Raw genomic sequence first — 23,358 nt, 5'->3', positions numbered from 1 at the left:
GGCTCTTTTGATTTTGGTCACACTTTAGCAACCACCTAGCAACTGCCTAGTAACTGCATATTGAATATTCTGACAACCATATATGGGCTCACTACTCATAGTTTCTTTAATAAATGTAAAAATCTATTTGCGGCCATTTGACAGACCGATGCGAGACATTAAGCTGGACTCATGAATTAGACTAAATAGAGAGAGTGAGATACTAGTGAAAGGAGAGAAGAGGGACCATCTGTTCCAGTTTGTGCAGATCGGCGTGGAGTGGAACACAGCAGGATCATGTCCTCAAAACACACAGAGAACGTTAGAAAGGCAAAAAGAGTCCAAAATGTGAAAACAAACCTTATCTGACCCATAGTGTTGATGTCCTCAGAATCTGTCTGTTCTGACAAGTGCTTAACATCAAACTTCAGCTTACAGTAAATACTCCGGTCCATTTCTTTCTTCTTTCTGCCCTCCATTACTTCTCTCTTTATCCCTCTCCACTTTTTTGTCTTATTCTCTTTTGTTAAAAACACCCTGAAGTACTTCAGAACTTCCTCACACAAGGGCCATTCACCATCTTTTGGTTTGTTTCAAAGTGTTTTAATGCCACGAGTAATGGAATATTAATGGCCTTTAGAGAACAAACAAAAATGGATTGCTTTCTTTGTGTCTCTTTTTTGTGTGGAATGGATGGATGTCACAGTGGCTCAACCATTTATATAATATCATAAACATTAGCATATATAATCTGGTCCAACTTTTAAAACAATCTGTTTTTGATATGAACTTGCTTGGACATTATGCTCTTCCAAGATGGTGGAGTCAAGAAAAATGTTGACTATAAATTGTATTTCTTGTATTTCATTCAATACCAAAAAGTATCAATGAAAACTGTCATTCTAATATAAAATGTACTCGTTTCCCCAGTATTTTTGTTTCCAGTGTATTTTATGCTTATGGACTAAATGCATGCCTACAGCTTTCTCGAGATTTAAATTTGTGCCACACCAGAAGCCATTAGAGAAGCCCAAACTGTGGCGTAGGACTGCACGCGACTTTCCAGTTTCCGAACGTCTTCGTCCTCATCGTCAGTCCATCGGTCGTTTTTTTTTTTTCTTTTTTTAAAGTTATATTTATGGGCTTTTTGTGCCTTTATTCAGATAGGACAGTAGAAAGCAGACAGGAAAGCATTGGGCAGAGAGAGGGGGCAGGATCGGCAAAGGACCTCGAGACGGGAATCAAACTCGGGTCGCCATGAACGCATTTGTGCCAAGTGTCGGCGCACTAACCACTATCGGCGCCGACATTGGTCATATTTTTAAAACTCTATTGTTGATTCGAATAGCAAACAACTCAACGCACTGCAATAGATTTTTAAAAAATTGATGGTTGAAATAAAATGTCAACCAAGTTCCACCCCGAAAGTTCCAGATCTTCCAGAAAAATTCCATTGGAATTTTTTACCCGGAACTTCATTTAGACCCTGGTTCCTGTGGTCAAAACACACCGAGTACCACCCCAAAGTTCCTAGTTCCTGGGGAAAGTTCCTGCGGTGTAAACGCGGCTTAAGGTTCCATGAACAACCTTTAACATCAATGTAAGCTTTCCATTCCATAAAAGATTCTTTATATTCTACACACTTTTAAAAAAATGGATCTGTTGAGAACTGTTCCCTGAAAGGTTCTTTGGGGATCCAAAATAGTTCATCTATGGCATTGCTGTGAAAACCCCCTTTTGTAACCCTTATTTTTTAAGGGAGTGTATTGGAATCAATTGTAAATTCAGTCACATGCATGAGTGCTATTTGTGTGGCTTCCTATCTAGAGTGTCCCAAATCGTTCTCCACTAATCAATCATTTTCTCACTTTTCTCTTCTAGCTGGAACAGAAGCAGGTGACGCCACCGTTCAAACCTCAGATCACAGACGACTACGGTTTAGAAAACTTTGACACGCAGTTCACCAACGAACCTGTGCAGCTAACACCAGACGACGAGTAAGTATTGAAAAATGTTATGGTTGGCCGAAGGGCATTTCATTACCACGAATGATCAGTAAAGATCTAAGACAGAAGAATCACTCCACCTGTTTTCCAAAGACCTGTTCAGTATCTAAAAACCGCTAATACGACTGGACTCGTGTTTGGTAAAATATGTCCACATTTGAATTATGAAAAGACAAACTGGCATCTTCTTACACACCTTAACATCTTCCAAATGTTTAAATGAAAATTAAAGTCAGTCGTCACTTCTGCGGAATCCATCTCGAGAGCGATTATGTAATAATTTAACGACTTCAAAGTTACATGACTGCACCGGCAGAAGATTTAGGCGTTTAATAACGGGGGTTTCCACTCAGCTTGATTCTGCTGGTCAGGATGGTGAGGTTTATGTCTAAGATTCCCCTTCAGAAGTGAGAGCGAGATGAAGTGAAATGGTTTACCCATCTGGAGGCTATCGTCAAGAGGTGGTGATGTCATATGGAAACATCCCCTCTGGAGTTTCTGATTGCTTTACAGTATGAGTTGCGCCGAAAAGGGCCACATTGAAAGGGAGGACAAAGAACAGCTCTTAAATGGCCGAGAGGCATTAAAAACCATAGATTCAGGTGGAAACTGGCTTTAATCAATGTGAAGTGAGTTTCTAGGGGGGCTTTTAAGCTTTCAAGTCTTTTCTTCAGTCGCTCATTCATAAACTCGGTCCTTTTGAATACCGCTGTGATTAAAACAAGTGCTAAAATAAGAGGCTAGTCACTCAGCGCACAAAAAAATGTGCATTTATTTGATGGTGGAGGATTGTCGGTTGACTCATTGCATGTCTGAATACATTTGGGTCAGTTGTTGAGGTCTCACCTCATTTCTCTCAAGAGTTTCTTCAGACATTCCAGTCATTCTGCATGGAGGACAATCACGCCAGGCTTTGAGACGTATTGTTCTGTAGAGGTGTGTTTCTCTGGAGAGGGACTCCGGTCTTCACAATGACTTTTATATATGGCTGAATTTGTTATTCTGATTTGATCCATTGAGACAGACGGCCCTCAATCTACTAAAAAGGATTCCTGTTTTCAATTTACATTAAATGGAGCTCCAAAAATGCAGCTCAGAAAGAGTACGGCATCTTTAATTAACAATGTGATTTAGTACCATGACTGAAATTTATCCAGTTATCGCCAAAATCTGAGGGCTGTGCATTCAAAACATACAATGCTTACCAGGGTTATGCAAAGTTTAGAATTGACGAATTAGCTCCTCTTTAATTCATGAGTGTGAATTTGAATTAAATTGGCCACAACTCTATCTATCTATCTATCTATCTATCTATCTATCTATCTATCTATCTATCTATCTATCTATCTATCTATCTATCTATCTATCTATCTATCTATCTATCTATCTATCTATCTATCTATCTATCTATCTATCTATCGTTCTATCGTTCTATCGTTCTATCTATCGTTCTATCTATCGTTCTATCTATCGTTCTATCTTTCTATCGTCCTATCTTTCTTTGTCGTTGTATCATTCTCTGTCTATCCTTCTATCTGCCTGTTTTAAATTAAAATTTTAATTCTTTTTAATTCTACTTCCTTACATTCAAATTCAAACACTTTGTCCTAACCAGACGCAACATAAGTTCTTTTCATTGTCATACAGTGTTACGCATTGATTCTATTTTAGAAATGGTTTTTATTTTTAAGTCGCGGGCTGAAAGCAACAATGGATAATTGACCTCAGATCTTGAAAATAAATTAATAGAAACAAGAAGGTTTAAACTGTGATCTCAGTATGAAGAAACAAGTGTATTCTATGACAAAGTTTATGTCAGTCACTCATTATGTATTTTGAATAAAGTGAAAATGCTTTAATATTTATGAATTTGACAATATACTTGTGGTTGTGGTTGTTAGTGTTGCCCGCCCACACACTGTTCCAATTGGCTGTGATTTTTGATTGATTTTCTTCAGGCGCGTCACGCCTGATGTGGACAGACAAATTGCTTGTCACTGGAATCTAATCGCGTTGCGTCTGGTTAGGACATGGTGTAATGCTTTCGAATGAGGTCGTCCGATATCTTGAGGTGATTTAATATCTTCACTCTCCATGAGAAGCCCAAGATGCACCTCGAATTATAAACACTAACCGTTAAGTACACAATCATTGCATTCTACAAGCCGATTGAAGTCAATTTGTCGGTAAACCTGTCATTCATAATTAGCAAAACACAAGTGGGCTGCAGTCAGATGAACTGACAGACAGTAATCTATAGAGCCACGGCGGGTTCTTAGTTCAATACGAGATTTTCCAAGCAGGCTTCAAAGGAACGCAGCAGCCAGACACTTCAAAAGCAGAGCGAGCTCTGGAAAAGCCTGACGTCCCACACGGTGGAGGAGAGGAGGAGGGGGAGGAAGTGATGGAAGCCTTTTTTGTTTGACGGATCTGGCAGACGAAAAAAGCGGGTGGTGGGGTGAAATCCTTCCTTGTAAGAGATTTAGTCTTTTGGATTAAAGGAATGTGCGTCCAGAGTGGGATGTGTCTCAGAGCGCAGCGGAAAAGGATGAACTGGAATCCATTGCGACTAGAGACACGATTGCCTTTTACATGCTCACACAAACGACTTATAAAAGAACTTGGATTCCCAGTGTATTATTATATAGTTTAGTTGACTCCACAAAATTTACACAAAGTACACTACTGTACAAAAAAAAGTTTGGGGTCAGTAAGATCAAGAAAATTGTGTCATTAATTACTCACCCTTATGTCGTTCCAAACCCGTGAGACTTTTGTTTATCTTCGGAACACAAATGATCTTTTTGATGAAATCTGAGAGCTTTCTGTCCCTCCATAGACAGCTACGCAACTGAGACATTGATGCTTCAAAAAGTTCATAAAGAGATTGTAAAACTAATCCATATGAATTGAGTGGTTTATTCTGAAATTTTCTGAAGAGACTCGATCTCTTTATATGATGAACAGGTTTAATTTAGGATTTTATTCACATATAAACATTGATCAGCATACGGAAACAGAAGCTCAGCCGAATCTGTTTCTGAATCTTTTTGAAGCGTCAAAGTGGTAGTTGTGTAACTGTGAATGGAGGGACAGAAAGCTCTCAGATTTCATCAAAAAGATCAGGTTTGGAACAACATGAGGGTGAGTAATTAATGACAGAATTTTCATTTTTGGGTGAACTATTCCTTTAAATTGATCAAAAGTGACAGTCAAATTCATTTATAATGTCAAAAGATTTCTATTTCAATCAAATGTAGTTCTTTTAAAGGTGCCCTAGAATGAAAATTTAATTTACCTTGGCATATTTGAATAACAAGTGTTCAGTACATGGAAATGACATACAGTGAGTCTCAAACTCTATTGTTTCCTCCTCCTTATATAAATCTAATTTGTTTAAAAGACCTCCGAAGAACAGGCGAATCTCAACATAACACCGACTGTTACGTAACTGTCAGGATCATTAATATGTACGCCCCCAATATTTGCATATGCCAGCTCATGTTCAAGGCATTAGACAAGGGAAGGCAGTATTAATATCTGGATCTGTGCACAGCTGAATCATCAGACTAGGTAAGCAAGCAAGAACAATAGCGAAAAATGGCAGATGGAGCAATAATAACTGACATGATCCATGATATCATGATATTTTTAGTGATATTTGTAAATTGTCTTTCTAAATGTTTCGTTAGCATGTTGTTAATGTACTGTTAAATGTGGTTAAAGTTACCATCGTTTTTTTACTGTATTCACGGAGACAAGAGCCGTCGCTATTTTCATTATTAAACACTTGCAGTCTCTATAATGCATAAACACAACTTCATTCTTTATAAATCTCTCCAACAGTGTGTAATGTTAGCTTTAACCACGGAGCACAGACTCAAACTCATTCAGAATCAAATGTAAACATCCAAATACTATACTTACGCGATTAGACATGTTGCATGACGAACACTTTGTAAAGATCCATTTTGAGGGTTATATTAGCTGTGTGAACTTTGTTTATGAAATGATAGAGTTGAGAGCTCGGGAGGGGGCGGAGAGCGTGAGCAATTAAAGGGACCGCAGCCTGAATCAGTGCATTTCTAATTATGCCCCAAAATAGGCAGTTAAAAAAACTTATTAAAAAAAATCTATGGGGTATTTTGAGCTGAAACTTCACAGACACATTCAGGGGACACCTTAGACTTATATTACATCTTGTAAAAAAACATTCGATGGCACCTTTAAACTTTCTATTCCCCATGCCAAAGTGTTATAAAAAAAAATAAATAAAAAAAAATCACAGTTCCCAGAAAACTATTAAGCAGCACAACTGTTTTTCAACACTGATAATAAGAAATGTTTCCTAATCAGCATATTAGAATGATTTCTGCTGAAAATTGAGCTGTGCCATCACAGGAATAAATCACATTTCAAAATATATTAAAATAAAAAACAGTTATTTTGAATTGTAATAATATTAACAATATTACTGATTTACTGTATTCTTGATCAAATAAGTGACTTCTTTCATAAACATTAAAAAATTGTACAGACCCAAAACTTTTGATAGTGTACTTTTGTAATTGCACCTCATAATTCTTTTATTTACACATACCTTTCATTAAAAGTAATGTCCTTTCATAAACCAAATGTTCTCATTGCCTGTCACAGTAATCTTGTTTTAAAACAAAGGTTGTGTGAAAAGAAATGTACAGTCTTAATGCAATCACAGGTTTTAAATGAACAGCTCGCTGTGTTAGAAGTGTCATCAGTTTGGAGTTTTCTCTCTCTCTCTTTCAAATAAGCTCCACCTTGTAATTCTTTTCTGAAAAAACATTTGTGCAGCAAAGAGGCTTGTTTATTTTGGTCAGTGCCCAGAATGTCCATCTTTCTGTGTTTCTTCCTCTGTGGCATCACACATTTCCCCCCTGCACTGCCTTTGAAACCTGAGCCTGATATTACGGCATAGAGGTGTCATTCATGTTATTTTAGGTTTCACTCTTGCTGGAGGCATTTCGACCCCACACACACCCACATATAGTCAAGTGGCCCTCCGAGGACTTTATTCAAACAGACACAGCACAAACACAATTGGGCACTGATCCCGGATCTGTTCTTGCAGAGCTTGTTGGAGAGGAGAATTGCCCTCCATGGACCTTGTTTGACAGAACGTGATAAACTAGTTTTGAATCGTCTCAGCATTACGCCATAGAAGAGGTGGAGCATTACAGCGGTGCGGTATCCTCAACAGGCTGATAAAATAGATCAATGGATTCCTGAGGTTCTGAAGACCAAGAGGTCTGATTTCAGCAAGAATGTTACCATCTCTTTAGACATATAAAGGATCGTTGCCAGTGCAGAAAATAGCCAAGAGGAGAAAGACGCCGCTGAATTTCTCAATTGTACTCTAGTGAAATTCAGTCTGCCCACTGCTGTAGTTAGAGCCTCCTTTGTGGTTAACCAGCCCCTTGACGCTGATGTTGTTTCTGTTGGGCAGGCTGCATTTACAGATGTGCTCATAAGTTTACATATCCCTGTAGAATCTATATAAAAAACAATAATAATAGATGCAATCTTTCAGTACTTCCTCCAGAAAGTAAGATTTTTTTAATGTTTTTGAAGGTCTTCTATCCTTACCAATGTTGCATTTATTTGATCAAAAATACAGTAAATACAGTACTATTGTGAAATTAAATGGCATTTTAAAATAGCTGTTTTCTATTTTAATATATTTTGAGATCCTTTATTATGTTTTCACTTTTTTAACTTTAGTTAGTGTGCTGTTTGAGCATAAACAACATGCTTGTGCCATCACAAACCCCAAAATTTACATAAACCCTGCCCCAGGGAACATGCAACAAATGGGGTGTGGCCATGTTGGGCTGCTTTAGAGAAGATGAAGAGTTGTTGTAGTTGTGTGTTGTTGCCATGCCGTCATTTTACACTGGACTGCTTCACAAATGAGGGCCAATTCAGCGCTGGATTTGCACAAAAGATTAACATGATGGCACTTGCTAGTCGATGAGTTGAATCAACTCCACAGCAACTACATAAATGTATCCACTAACCATTAAGAAACGTTCAGTTGCATTCTAAAAGTTGTAACTTGTTCTTGAGTTTCTCCATCAGTGTCCGACTCCGGTTTGAACCATGTAAGGCTGAACACTGTTACTGACAATCGCCATTTTGTCTGCGTTAGATTCTCCAGCTTTGTTGTTGTTGGGCAACCAAAGCACAAGCTGTTAAAGCTCCGCTTTCTTCTGGAAAGTGTCCGGGAGCCACAGCTCATTTGCATTTAAAGGGACACACACAAATAGGGGCAAATTTGTCAAGCTATAATAAATTATCTGTGGGGTATTTTGAGTTGAAACTTCACAGATTGGGGATACAAAAAGGGGCATAATAGGTCCCCTTTAATTAATTTCTATAATTTTCAGCAGCCATTACTCCAGTTTTCAGTTTCACATGATTCTTCACAAATGATCTTATTACGCTGAATTGATGCTCAAGAAATATCAATGTTGAAATCAGTTGTACTGCTTAATATTTTTGTGGAAACATTAAACTTTTCCAGGATTCTTTGCTGAATAGAAAGTTTAAAAGAATAGCTTTTATTTGAAATAGAAATCTTTGTAGCATTATACATAGGGATGATCGCGATTAATCGTTAGCAAAATAAAAGTCTGTTTACGTAATATATATGTGTGTGGTCTGTGTATAATAATTATGGATATATAAATACACACACATACATGTATAAATTTAAGAAATATATGCATGTTTAAATAAATATATATATATATATATATATTTATATATATTTTATAGTACATGTAAGTATAAATATTTTATATATAAATCTAACATTTTTCTTAAATATATACATGTGTCTGTATTTGTATATACATAACTATTATAAACAGAACACACACGTATATTACGTAAACACAGACTTTTATTTTGCAAACAATTAATCACGATTAATCATTGCACATCCCTATTCTTTACTGTCACTTTAATTTCTCTCTCTCAAAAACATCTTACTGACCTCAAACTTTTGAATTGTAGTGTATATTCCCCAAGAAAAGAATTTTATTAATAATTTTTCATTTAATTTTGTGAAAAAATATCTTTCAACTGTTGAACAAAAAAAGGAATGTTAAAAATCACAGCTGTCTTTAATCACACTGGAAATAGAAGGTCAAATTGGGCACATATTCAAAATTCTCTTCTCGACAATGTTCGAAACTTGGTATTGTTGGCTCTTGTCGCATTATTGTCTCCTTGGGGTGAATCACTTTGCTGTATTCCTCATTTGTAAGTCACTTTGGATAAAAGTGTATGCTAAATGAATAAATGTACATGTAAAAGATGTGATGCCAGCAACTAGTCCTTCTGTGCAATACTTATTGGAAATTCAGCTGATCAGAAACTACACCTTCTTCACTTTAGCTTTCTTTTTTTTTTTAATATTCCCCACATTCTTTGCTTTAAGCCACAGTACGGGGCATGTACATTTGAATTGTAGCTCTTCTATTAATAATGTTGGTTTCTCTCCTCAGGGATGTGATAAAGAGAATAGACCAGTCTGAGTTTGAGGGATTCGAGTACATTAATCCTCTGCTGCTCTCCACTGATGAAACCGTATGAGGGAAGAACAATACGGCCGATGTTTCTCTGCCTGCGGCTCCACGAGACTACTACAGCTGAGTTTAGCTCAGACTATGTGTTCACAGAGAAGACTTTTCCTTCAAACTGCGTTAAAGACAAAAAAGCAACACTAAAAGACTTCAAGTTTCTGACCCTCCCTGAGTTATTTTGGGGTTACACTGGAAGAAGAAACGACTGCAGGAACTTCAGAAAACAAATTCAGAACTATTCCCCAGATTTCAGCTGTTGATTGTCTTCCTGCTTCCCAGCATCCTCTTTAATTTCAACATCCATGTTTGTGTGAGTGTGCGCACACTGTTGCCTGGGACTCGCGTTAGCTCCATCTGTGTGCCTGCGTCCTTCCGAGACTACATTTCCCATCAACCCTAGCTAAATATGACAGTTCTAACTTAATGTGCACTTTTTTATTTTCTGTTCGACTTTTTTTTAATTCTCTTTAATCTTGTATGAGGTGCGTCCTCAAGCAAAACAAGAATGTATAATGTTTAAAAGTAAATGTTGTATTATAGTGTAGGTAGCCAATCGAAGAATTTATGATGCCTTCTATGATGCAAAGTGGCACATTTTAATTAATGACCATGATGGTTTCCTAAACAGTGGGTAGCTGTGCTTCAGACCACAGGCTTTTAACCACCCATATGTTGATTTTACAGAGTAAATAGGAGATAAAATGTGTTTTTTGAAGAAGAAGAAGTGCCTCAAAGATCCAAAATTCACCATACTCCAAACTGCTCTGAACTCCATGTTAGATCGGAGTTGATTTTCCAATGCACCATCCAATGAGAAATGTGAGCTGCAGGTGTTTATTTTGTTTTATTTTATTTTTTTAATCTACATAAACACCGATACATAAGTTGAAACCAAGACATGAAGGTTAGACACTGAATAATCACAAAGCCCAAATACATCAGACTGGCAGTAATATTACCAACCTAAACTCATTGGAAAAATCTGCCTTTACCTACATTTTTGCAAAACTATATATACATTTCACTACAGTTTCCATCTGAAATGAACACTTTTCATGCAAATTATGATTACAGTGGCAGATTTTTGATTAATAAAGACTTATTTTCTAGCAGTTCCTTGCACAATACTATGTTACGACCTGAAAAGACTTTTACCATAGTGCATGATTTGTAAACTTTTTGACATGTGCATCACGTTATCAGCTCCATATGGCTTTTCTGATACAGTAAACTTGCTTGGTAGCTCATCTGGTACAGCATTGCATATGCGGGTAGATGTGGAGTGCTTGGATACGAGTCCTGTGAAACACACGTCATGATAAAAGAGCTCAAAGACATGTAGAAGAAAGCTAAAATGACCCTGTGACTCACAGTTGGTTAAGTTTAATAACTAGCTTCCGCCAGACCGCCTTCTGTTGTCAACTTACGAAGAAAGTGTAACTGACATCGGTCTGGCGAAATCTAGTTATTTTACTTTATAACGTGTTAAATATGGATATCCTTCTTACACAAACGCATCGCTTTTATTAACCCCCTGAAGCCACGTAGAGTACGTAAGCAACGTAATATTTTGCAAAAATGTTGCCACAGGCACGATTTTCCAATGAGCCTAGGTTTAATATTATAGTAGCATTCTTTACAACAGCACACTATATTACTCAAATGGCTGCTCCTCACTCCGTTAAGAGGATTTTGTGTTGTTGTACTCATGTGATGTGTCAATAACATGCTTTTGAGATGTTGTGGAGGGCGAGAGAACATCATGTCTCTGGTGTTAATGTGGTGGTAAAATTGTGCAACAGTGATGTGAATCTCAGATGACCTCAACACAAGGGGGAACCCATTCAACCCATTACAACACTCAATATAAAACACAATTGAATGCTAATCTTATATAATTTGTTGACAGGCTGTGTTCGGAATAGAATTCTAGTCTACTACTTGTAGTGGTATATGTTGTATTCTGCTATTTTTACTAATAGTAGGTGAAACGATTATGTCGATAAACATTTCAAACATTAGTATGCTACACTGTCACATGGTATCTTGTGATGTTGCATATAAGCAACTTATAATGGCTATTTCATAATCTAAAATGTTGTGTAAAAATGCTGTTTGACAAAATGATGAGCCAAAAAAGATTGAAATTGAAGGTCAAGTTTGCGCATTGCATTCTGGGATACATTCTGCACTGTGTGTCTTGGCAAATGTAGTAGATCATCTCATGCATACTGTGAACAGTATACATACTGCAAAGCTTTAGTGAGAGTAGCATGTTAGAATGCTATTCCGAACATAGTCATATACACTTCTACAAACTTTTCCTCTAGGGAAACACAACTAAAGCATAATGTCTCTTAAAAAGCTTTAAATTTCACTTCAAAACATTTTCCTTTAAAGAATAAAAACAGCCAATCACAGGCTAGCTTGACTGATTAATCCCTCACAGTGATAAAGTATGGTGTTATTAAGCAACTAGATATGTTTTCTATCTTCTGTTGCATTTAATCTCCAAGTTTTTTTTTTTTTTTTTTTATTTCCCCCTTTTCTTGAAGAGTGAAGACGACGCTCTTAGATGTGAATGCTTTGAAGAAATCAGACCTGTATGAAGAATTGCTGCCATGTTAACAGGATTAATTAGCTGCTTTTGTGTCAGACAGTAGCGAGATTAGCAGACGGGCTAAGAACAAAGAACGGCCCAGGAGATAACAAGCGTGACGAACGTAGCGATAACGAGGCAGAGAGAGCAAAGCCAGATTACCCCACCGTGTTTTCAGCTCTCTAATGAAAAGCTGGTACAGAAACAGCCACCAAATTTCCACTCTTTATGAATGATATATGGATTGTTTATGACAGAAACTTCAGGTCAATGCAAACTGCCAACAAGTGGCATTCAAGTATAGTTTGCTGGTGCGAATTTTCAGGTTTTTAACGTAAAGATGGCCCTACATAACTTTAAATTTTCCTTCATTTTCATTCCTGTAAAGTGATGATTATTCGTACAAACTGTTTGAATAACAGGTACTATAGTATATTACAAAGGACCAAGTAAGAAACCATCTTCATCTGACCAACCTAATTTTCCACCAGCTCAAGCTAATGTACAGAATCCACATGAAACAGTCAGATTTATGATTGTCCTCTGTTTTGGTTTTATCCATGTTTATATTTGAACTGGAATAAGTTTAGCATAATTGTAAATATCTGTAATTTAAACCTTCAAATTTTCACAAAAAGAGAGAAATAAATCTGTTTCTGCACCATAAGAGATCTCTGAATCAACTGCCCCAACCGCTAGTCTCAAACTTAGAGCCCGAGACTGCAATAAAATACAAGTTCCTGTCCCTGAAAACATTTTTAGGAAGAAATTTCCATTATTTATCAACTTGCCAAATACAAAAGCCGCCGCAAGCTGTTTTCTGCTTTTCTTTCTTTTTCAGTTCTTTCCTTATGTTGAGTCCAAAGCAAATTACGCTCTTATCAATGTGCTACAGGGGAATACTTTTATATTTGAAGTGTTTGTTTTATAAATTATTGTAAATGAAAGCTCCAGTAGAGTTTCTGTGGGCTGAGGGGAAGAGAGAGAGATGTGAACATGTCTTTGGTTTTATGAAGTTAAGTCTTAAGCATCTTAGATAACAACTGTAAATCAGTAAATGTTCATTGTAATGACTTCACATTTCCTGTCTCATGATTTCTGGGTGTGGAGAAAAAAGAAAAACAACACTGGTCTGAGAGAACGTGTTCGACACTGTGTTCTTTATTGCATAATGCGTATTTTTCCATCATATTTTAGAAATACATAACAGGTCCTCTGGTTACAGTAATCAAAACGTTAAAGTAATATTTTGCAAGCACATGCAACATAAAGCTACAAAGGAACACACAGGTATCCAAAATAATACAATTTCATTATCATCACCAAATAATATCGTCATGCATCTCTGATAAACATTGCGCAAGATGACCATCACATTCCATTTGGGTGAATCTGGAAAAAAAAACAGAACACATACAAGCTTTTTAGTAATAGTGAGAAGTACAAAAAAAGCTCACACACATTAAATCCGATACACAATAACTAAAGAGAAATCAGTGCCGGTTCCAGTAATCTGTGGTTTATAAACCAAAACGCGAGGGCGCTAATGCAAGACCGTTTCTCTCTTGCACAATGAGCAGTTTTGGAAACAAAATGAGATTTCTGAGTCATGATAAGTTATTGATCCCTCACTGTCTTTAAAAAACTATTTGGGAATAATGCATGTTGATGTAAGTTTTGGACTGTAGAGAAAAGCTGTTTACAATGTAGCCGATCCCCTGATATCACTCAAAAAACATTTATCTGGAAACACTTCAATAATTTACAATTCTCCTTTGATTTTCTCTTGGTATCCAACAATTCTTAACATGCATTTGCTGAAAACATCTCTGTCAGAATACATGCACATTTTTCTAGGATTGAAGATGCTTGCTTTGGTAACACTTTACAATAAGTTCCCATTAGTTAAAGGGTTAGTTAACCCAAAAATGAAAATACTTTCTTGCTTCAAAATGTTAATAAAAAGATGGTAAAACTATTTCATATATAAATTGAGTGGTTTAGTGCACATTTTCTGATGATTTATTTTAGGATTTTATTCACATGTAAACATTCATCAACTCACAAATCAGTTGTGGTAAACAAAAGCTCAGGCATGTTTGCTTGACCTGCGAGAACTAATGAGGTTCATTCTCGCGTTAGGCAGCACGTTTGAGCTTCTGTCGCAAGAGGTTTGTTCCCATACGTTAGGTTCGGTTGAGCTTCTGTTCATGTTCACTGATCAATATTTATATGTGAATAAAAGCCTAAATTCAGTCAGGTCATCATATAAAAAGCGATTGAGTCTCTTTAGAAAATTTGGACTAAACCACTCAATTCATATGGATTAGTTTTACAATCTCGTTATGAAGCGTCAAAGTGTCAATTGTGTAGCCGTCTATGTCGGGGCAGAAATAGTTCAGATTTCATAAAAATATCTTAATTTGTGTTCTGAATGAACAAAAGTGTTTGGGTTTGGAACGACATGAGGGTGAGTAAATGATGACAGAATTTTCATTTTTGGGTGAACTATCCCTTCAGCGTTAGTTAATGCATTAACCAGCGTTCGTGCAGATACTGTAAAGTGAAATTCCAGGATTTTCAAGGACTTTTCAAGCACTACATTTTTGGTTTTCAAGGACTGCAATCAGAGATCACACTTGTAAAAACAATATTTATTATGTTTCAAATAAACAAGGTAAATATACACTAATTAAACAAAATGGTATAGTGCAGCACATGCAAAGTATGCAATGACTGTAGCAACTTTAACAAAGCCCTAGAACTGCCAGTGCATAGAAGAGCCAATAGAAAGAGGGCATAAACTGGTACACAGTTTTAAAGAGAAAATACTCAGCAATGGTGTTGACTAATGAATTTGTCTTAAAGGGTTAGTTCACCCAAAAATGAAAATTATGTCATTAATGACTCACCCTCATGTCGTTTCAAACCTGTAAGAACTCTGTTCATCTTCGGAACACAGTTTAAGATATTTTAGATTTAGTCCGAGAGCTTTCTGTCCCTCCATTGAAAATGTTTGTACGGTATACTGTCCATGTCCAGAAAGGTAATAAAAACATCATCAAAGTAGTCCATGTGACATCAGTGGGTTAGTTAGAAGTTTTTGAAGCATCGAAAATACATTTTGGTCCAAAAATAACAAAAACTACAACTTTATTCAGCATTGTATTCTCTTCCGGAATCCTTTCCATTGAACTGATTCCATTGAATCCTTTCATCTGTTGGCGTTGGTAATGCACTTTTACGTCGCCGACTCGCCATGGTTGTTTTTGGCGGTCTTACGGGTTTGGAACGACATGAGGGTGAGCCATTAATGACATAGTTTTAATTTTTGTTTGAACTAACCCTTTAAAGCATATTAAAAACCTTGATTTTCACAAATGGAACCTTATTGTAAAGAATTACCCTTATTTTTTTACTTGAGATAGTTCACCCAAAAAAGAAAATTCTGTCATTTACTCACCATCAAGTCCAAACCTGTATGAATTTCTTTCTTCTGCTGAACACAAAAGAAGATATTTTGAAGAATATGGGTAACCAAACAGTTGATGGGCCCAACTGACTTAATACTATTTAAGTCCATCAACTGTTTGTTCACCCATATTTTTCAAAATATCTTCTTTTGTGTTCAGCAGAAGAAAGAAATTCATACAGGTTTGGTGAGTAAATGATGAAAGAATTTTCATTTTTGGGTGAACTATCCCTTTAATGCTAATGAACAGTTGGTGGCAGACACCGAAAACTACAAGTGAATAAATCCATTTATAGTACTTTAGTGATGCGTGCACACAAAAATAAACCATGAGGAATAGTTTGTTATAGTATGCCGCCGGCTAACAAGCACACATAAACTGCGAGGTCACCAGGTCTCAAATTTGACTTTCCAATGACCGTTTATAGTACGATTCAGAAAGACAGATCCTTCCTCCCTCCAAAACGACATTCATTTCCACTCAAATTCATTTGTTTGTATTCCCTTTCCCTTCAAGACTCCTTCCTTTCCTCTCTAATCCCTTTTCCAACCCAGACGGCTTGATGCTTCCCAGCAGCAAACCTCAAAACCATTCTGTGAATCTACACGTGCCAACCCACCAGTTCCCTTGATTCCCTCCATCAAGATTTCCATCTCTTCACCAGTCCTGCCCTCCGTTCGTATCGACGCCCTCGGAAACTCGCTCTCTATATCTGCCTCTTTCTCTATCTGTCCTTCCCTAGACAAGAGCGTTCATTGTGTCTCTCTCATGGGGCCGCCTGTGTTCTGCTGTGCTCTGCAGTCTGGCCAATGTACACACGGCGGGCAGAGAGCGGGCAGCGGCGCACGCCAGCCCTGCACTCGCAACAAAGTGCTGCCTTGTTCTAGGACGTTCAGCGCTGCCCACCACGCCGAAGGAGCGCTGCTCTCGGACCAAGCAAGAATTTGGTGACTTTTTGACCCGTTCTGATGAATAACTGTCCTTCTTAGAGTTTCTCTTCCTCCTCTCTTTAAGTACACTCACAGTCTGCCATGTTTTAACATAGTGTTTCCTCTTTCTGAGAAGTGCTCCAAAGTTCACAAGCAGAAAAGTTCATAAACAGCCTTTTTTGGAGAGTTGGCATTGATTAAAGATGGCAGCAAGGTGAAAATGACGCCTATAAACTGGTATGCGATAATACAGGCTATATAACAGTTCCACTGACTTTTTTAATCCAGCATCAAGATTTTAGCTTAAAAGTAAATGAATCCGCAAGGAAAATTAGGTAAAACTTTACAACAAAGTTAAAATAGTAGCAAAGACATTGTTAAAATACTCCATGTGACTACAGACTACAGTTCAAGGATACTTTTTGTGTGCAAAAAACAAACAAAAATAACTTTATTCAACAATTTCTTTTCCATGTAAGTCTCCTACGCTGTTCACGTGGTAAACACTAGGGCTGGGTAAAAAATATTGTTTTTTCGAATTAAATCGATTCTAATTTTTACGAACCGATTCCGATTCTTAAATCCCAAGAATCGATTAGTCTAGTCTGTTTTCAGTTGATGAATGAACAGAACAAGTAGCGCGCATCCCATCCAATAAATCGCAATAATCTTTGTGCTTTTGTTACTTTTGATATGAAGCAAAGTCTCCGATTTCAAATGACGTCCATCTTATTATGAAATACAAAAAATAAATACTGTTTTGGCGCTGTTTAATGTGGCGTGACAGATCGCTGTAGCGCCTCAGTTAAGGAGAAGCGGCAGCACGGAGCGCAAGTGAACATCCTCTCCTCCGCTTTAAACCAGTTACAGCGCGAAATAAACATGAATAAACATCTGAAGGTATGTTAAAAGATACAGTACAACTTACCGAAATCCGTATCATGTCTCGTGCGATAGCTCAATCAGTGTTTCAACCGCAGAAAGACGTCAATAAAACAGCTTTTAAACAATGTCACATAACGTCACATTTACCTCAGAAAAACTATATTCATTGACCATAAACTCATTAGTTAGCTAGAAAAATTAACTCTATAGAGAGCAGCATTCTTATAAATATATGCTCCGTTACATATTCATTATAATTTTAAATGTTCTTCAATATTTAATGCATGTTTTAATAAATCAGTTATGACAGCCACGATTTAAATGTTTATATAAAAAAAAAAAACTAATTGGAGTAGAAATATGATTATGTAATTCTAAACTTAATTTATTATAAAAAACATAATTGAGTGTAATTTAAGTGTTTGTATATAAATAAGTTAATTTTAACCTTAAATATTATAGTAATGTAGTACCAACTGACTTACATGTGTAGTTTACAGCATTAGTTGAGAGATTTTTTTCCTCTAGATAATTGAAATCAAATCGAATCGCATGCATGTGAATAGAAATCAAATCAAATCGTGAAAATTGTGTCAATTCTCAGCCCTAGTAAACACAGTGCAGCGCTTCCGGGTTCTACGTCTACACGCATACGTCGTGCTGCTCACGTGAACAGCAACGGCCAATACTGAGCCAGCGTTCTGACGTAGAACCCAGAAGCGCTGCACTTACATGGAAAAGAAATTGTTGAATAAAATTGTTATTTTTTGAGCACAAAATGTATACTTGTCGCTTCATAACATTAAGGTTGAACCACTGCAGTCACATGGACTATTTTAACGATGTCTTCACTACCTTTCTGGGCCTTGAAAGTGGTAATAACATTGTAGTCTATCGGAGGCATAAAAAAAAAAAATTCACGGATTTCACCAAAAATATCTTAATTTGTGTTCCGAAGTAGACTGGGTAAACCCAGCCTAATCTGCCGGTGATTTGAACTCAGTCTGGAAACCCGTACATTCATTTCTACAGCATCTGTTACACTTTTGCGGGAACCAATCACTGACTGGCTTATCCACCTTGCTCGCTATTGGCGGGTATAACACGATGACGAAGCGACGGCAAGCACGACCGTCAATCCAATTCCTTTTAACCTCTCGACGATGCTGAATGACTTCTTTAGTTTAGCAAACAAATCGCTCGTGTGGGTGTAAATTCCACTCGCTTTCATATTTTTTTTTTTGTTTTTTTTTGCACAACCTGCAAAAATCACTCGATGCCATTGCTGCTTCTGCAAACCACTGATCAATGCTACAAACCAATACAAAGTAAACCTGTCTGGAGTTTTTGCTCCACTCTGCAAAGTACGTCACCCGTATCGTTGATCTGATTGGTTAAAAGGACTATCCAATTGCGTGAATAATGCTCGTTGATCACGCCTCTTGTGCAGTAGAAAAGTATAGCAAACTCCCCAGACCAATGTTCAATTTTAAATTGAGCTTGGTCTAGTGATAGCCAGACAAGTTCCGAAGATGAACGAAGGTTTTACGGGTTTGGAACTAGATGAGGGTGAGTACTTAATGACAGAATTTTCATTTTTGGTTGAACTAACCCTTTAAGTTAAAAAAAAACAAACAAAAAAAAACATATATTTCAATTAAGTCCTAACTACCATTTCTTATATAGTAAATGCTCCTGCAATGGAAAATGCATTTTTTTAAAACATTTATTATTTATATAAATAAAAGTACAAATATAATGTAGTCTTTCAAATAATAAGAACTCAGCAAACATAATTATAAAATAAATAGAAAATGTAGTTTAAATCATGTCACATTGCAAAGCATGTCAACTTTCCAAAATGTATTTCTTCTTAAACTACTTCTTAAACTCATTTCAGTTAATTATACTATAATATTGCTAATTTTTGTACATCTAAAGACTAGTTTATCATAAAGTACCAGGGTACAATCACTGTACCACCTCATTATTAAGTCTCAAAATCCAATGCCATGTGTTGTGTAACACTTTGCATACTTCATACTATAGTACAACAACAATAACAGCTGCTAAACGTTGCTATGTTCATCAATCAAAATAAAGAATCACGTGTTCAGAAAGCATCAAATATAAATCCCATCTGAACTGGATCCTCTGCTCTACATCTGCAGGGATGACATCACATCCAGGAGTGAGTTACATAACTGTGGCTGTGATATCCATCTCGGAGTGCTCCACCAGCACCCAAGGCGCAAACACTCAAATCCATTTCATTTAGGGAAAATAAAATGTCTTTCTCCAACAAATGACTAATTTTATTTTGCCCATTTAAAAAGAGGTGATAGAATTCATGATTCCATCCACCAACACTTCATCTTAAAGCCTAGTGAAACAAGTGTTGCCAAGGGGTTCATGAGAGTGAGCGTATGTATGTTCTGGCTTTACCTAAAGGTACAGCTTAACATCTCTAATGCCAAAGCTGATCTCAGTCTTCTAGTCTCTGGTGTTCTAGAACATGCATCAACTCTACAATGACAGCACATCACATTCCCTGCTTCTTAATGTGAGTTGCTGTTCTGCAAAACACCTGAATTTTGAGAGTTTTGCCTGTTTAATTGGCATCTGAAAATTGAGAACTCTAGTGAAGAAGAACAAAGTACTTAAGGTATTGCATTCTGAAATACAACAAGTGTCATTTTATCCATATGGATTTCCTATAAGACTATTTGCCAAAACCAACCAACAACGTTCTTCTCTAGCCATGCCAAATTGGGGAATGTTGGGATATCGTAGGTTTTATACATTGAACATTTCATGGCAGGCACCCATTGCAACATTTTGGGTTGCTGAAGCAAATGTAGTAACATTACATTGATTGATACATTGATTTTTAACTCTGGTTCTGCATTGTGAACTTAATCAACTTTGTGGAATGGAATTTTTACTTACTGATATAAAATGTTCACTCACCCTTCAGGAAATGGCATTAGACACATTGGGCAGCACTCCAGTCCTGATCCAGACACTGCTCCAGATCCTTCTGGACCTGATTTTGTTCCTTGCCCCAATCCAGATCCAACTGCTTCTGAATTTCTTTCCAGCCCTGACCCAGATCCTTCAAGTCCTGATTTTGCTCCCTGTCCTGCTCCAGATTTTGTTCCCAGTCCTAATCCAGATCCAGATCCTCTTACTCCTGAATTTGCCCGCTGTCCTGTTCCAGACCCTCCTGCTCCAGGATTTGCTCTCTGCCCTGATCCAGATACTCCTGCTTTTTGTTTTATTCCCATGCCTGATACTGATCCTTCAGTTCCAGGTATTGTTCCTAGCCCTGATCCAGATCCTCCAGCACCTGTTTTTATACCCTTCCCTGTTCCAGATCCTGCTCTTGATCCTGCATTCAATCCTGTTCCAGATCCTCCTGCTCTTGATCCTTCATTCAATCCTGTTCCAGATCCTCCTGCTCTTGATCCTTCATTCAATCCTGTTCCAGATCCTCCTGCTCTTGATCCTGCATTCAATCCTGTTCCAGATCCTCCTGCTCTTGATCCTGCATTCAATCCTGTTCCAGATCCTCCTGCTCTTGATCCTGCATTCAATCCTGCGCCAGATCCTCCTGTTCTTGATTCCGCATCCAGTCCTGCTCCAGATCCTCCTGCTCTTGATTCCGCATCCAATCCTGTTCCAGATCCTCCTGCTCTTGAGTCCGCATCCAATCCATCTCCAGATCCTTTTGTAAGCTCTTGCATTTCTGAGACTTTCCCCGCTTCGCCAAATTTATCACCCTGTTTGTCTGTCAATTTACGACCCTCAACGCCACAGACTTCTAGGTGGTGCTGCTGAGCAGTTTGTATGTCACATACTGACACACTCTCCTGATCAGGTGAGGATATATAATTCTCTTGATCTGCGAGTGGAGGTGGGTCAGATTCCCCCATGTTCTCTTCTGCTGGAGGCTGTGAAGGGTTCTTGCTGTCATTCACTGGTTGTGGGTGAGTGAGGAAAGATGGAGCGGGCAGATCTGGAGTGGGATTAGCATCTTCATCTGCATTGCACCACCTCCAATCACTTACTTTTTGTACAGGAGTTTTCTGAGGAAATAGAGAGAAACTCACACTGTATTACACAAATTACCACACTTATGAGTAGACCCTTCTGTTACCAACATAATTTACACAAAATATATCTGGTGCTGTTTGAAAGGAGGTGTTTATTAACCTTCAGAAAATGTTGATCATCAACCTTCGGTGATTAAATTACATATAATATATATTTTATATAAAGAAAACTAATATAAAAAAATAATTTTTGCAAAGCTGTCACAAAAAAAAAACAAAAAAAAACAATTTAAAACAAAATAATTTAAACATTTTTAAAAAGTTACTAATATTTTTTCCCCATAAAATATTAAATAAACACAGCTAAATATTATGTTTGGTTAATAAAAATAGTTATTCAATAAAAAATAGGTAATCCAATCAACTGAATTGATTAAACAGATGACTAAATTCTGATATTGCTGAATGATTTTAATTGTTTGGTATTTGTGCCTCAAATGTTATTTGTTAAGTAATGTGACACCAAAGTGTACCATATTCATGGAAAATGCCATTTATTAAATAAACATGCTGACCAGGAAAGCACACTACAGCCTTGTTGATAATTCTGGAAAGGACAAATTCAGTGCTGTCCATCCTCTCATCTCCATGGAAAATAACATCAAGCCTACTTTTCCCATGTACAGAGGAAAATGTGAGATTTGCGGTTTCACAGTTAAAGGGTGGGTCCTGCTTTTAAAGTCACCATGAAATCAAAATGGACAATTCTTATTTTTTATGGAATATTGCAGCATTTTTTATAAATGATTTATCCGTGCACATCATCATCATTATTATTTTTTAAATTCATGTTCCCTCCTAATCTTATTTTAGTGAAGGGAATGAAGTGTTCAGTGCACTTGCCTCATAATGTGACTGTATGAAGTCATCTCTAGACCTTACAGTGTCTATTTGCATCCAACATCCATTTCAGTGCAGGAATTAAACCTCACAAATCATTCATGCTGCATTAAATAGGGTCATACCAACAGTATGAGACTGTCTTGTATAAATACTACAATATCTGCCATACTGCATGTTAAACCATTTATTATAAGGGCATAGAACCTTTCCCCTTTCATGATAACCCGATGTATTACCGTGGATGAAGGTGGGGGGAGCTGTGGAATAGGTTCCTCCTGATCTGACTGCAGGGCTGGGCATAGAGCTCTCAAGGTAAGAGCCCAGAGTCTCTCCACATCACTTAATTCAGAACTCTCCCACCACCTCTCCCTGTAGCATTGAATATAAAATAGTTTTAAGTCAACATTTCATTACAATATGTTACAGAATAATTGTATATTATATTATATTATATTATTATATTATAAGCTTTTGCAGAGTATATTAAATGCAATATCATCAGGCTTCTTCCTACCTCCCTGTAGATGTTTTGCTGCAGCTACTGTCCTGTACTGTGCACAAACTTTCGTTTGACTTCTTGATCCTCGAGTGCTGCTCGGATCTACTCTCTTCAACTGATAATTTCTTCCTCTTCAGTTTAGACATAGTAGTCATTCGGTTGTAAACACACTGCATATCTATCAGACGCACATGGTTTTATCCAAACAATGAAAACTACGCGGGAGTTCCTTTGAACGACTTCCGTGTTTGGTTACAAATGTCTTTTTTGCGTTAAAGCTGCGCACTGATTGCGCAGTCCTAATGACATTTCGTTGCAGAAATATACTGCGTCGGATTAGTATTGTTTATTTGATTATAAAACCAAATTTGTGCATTGACTGAACTTTAGTGTGGTTATGGAAAT

At 37.2% G+C, this 23,358-nt stretch overlaps 2 protein-coding genes across 5 annotated transcripts in view; one reads left to right on the top strand and one right to left on the bottom strand.

Annotated features, from left to right (window-relative positions):
- prkcz (protein kinase C, zeta) overlaps positions 1-13,283 on the top strand; it is a 133,930-nt gene extending 120,647 nt beyond the window's left edge. For all 4 annotated transcript variants that reach the window (XM_067394631.1, XM_067394635.1, XM_067394634.1 and 1 more), the window contains 2 exons: positions 1,861-1,976; positions 9,533-13,283. In XM_067394631.1, the coding sequence (XP_067250732.1) occupies positions 1,861-1,976; positions 9,533-9,620 (204 nt within the window). In that variant the 3' untranslated portion in view covers positions 9,621-13,283. The remainder of the gene's footprint in view (positions 1-1,860; positions 1,977-9,532) is intronic.
- Positions 13,284-13,339: 56 nt separating this feature from the next.
- si:ch73-70k4.1 (keratin, type I cytoskeletal 9) lies at positions 13,340-23,154 on the bottom strand. The gene is made up of 4 exons (XM_067394636.1): positions 22,969-23,154; positions 22,691-22,823; positions 20,467-21,584; positions 13,340-13,601 (listed from the first exon to the last, which is right to left on the bottom strand). Exons 1-4 carry the CDS (start codon positions 23,127-23,129, stop codon positions 13,529-13,531), a joined length of 1,485 nt encoding a protein of 494 aa, XP_067250737.1. The 5' UTR covers positions 23,130-23,154; the 3' UTR covers positions 13,340-13,528.
- Positions 23,155-23,358: the final 204 nt, after the last annotated feature.

The sequence above is a fragment of the Chanodichthys erythropterus genome, chromosome 9, assembly GCF_024489055.1.
Source record: "Chanodichthys erythropterus isolate Z2021 chromosome 9, ASM2448905v1, whole genome shotgun sequence".
Classification (NCBI taxonomy): Eukaryota; Metazoa; Chordata; class Actinopteri; order Cypriniformes; family Xenocyprididae; genus Chanodichthys; species Chanodichthys erythropterus.
The sequence above is the reverse complement of the archived record's forward strand: the minus strand, read 5'-3'. Positions and strand labels throughout refer to the sequence as shown.

Coding starts and splice junctions, on each gene's coding strand:
- si:ch73-70k4.1 (XM_067394636.1), bottom strand. CDS start 23,129: ATGCAGTGTGTTTACAACCGAATGACTACTATGTCTAAACTGAAGAGG. Junction 21,585..22,690: donor TCCCCCCACCTTCATCCACG/GTAATACATCGG, acceptor CTATTTCCTCAG/AAAACTCCTGTACAAAAAGT. Junction 13,602..20,466: donor CTAATGCCATTTCCTGAAGG/GTGAGTGAACAT, acceptor TTTTTTTTCCAG/ATTCACCCAAATGGAATGTG.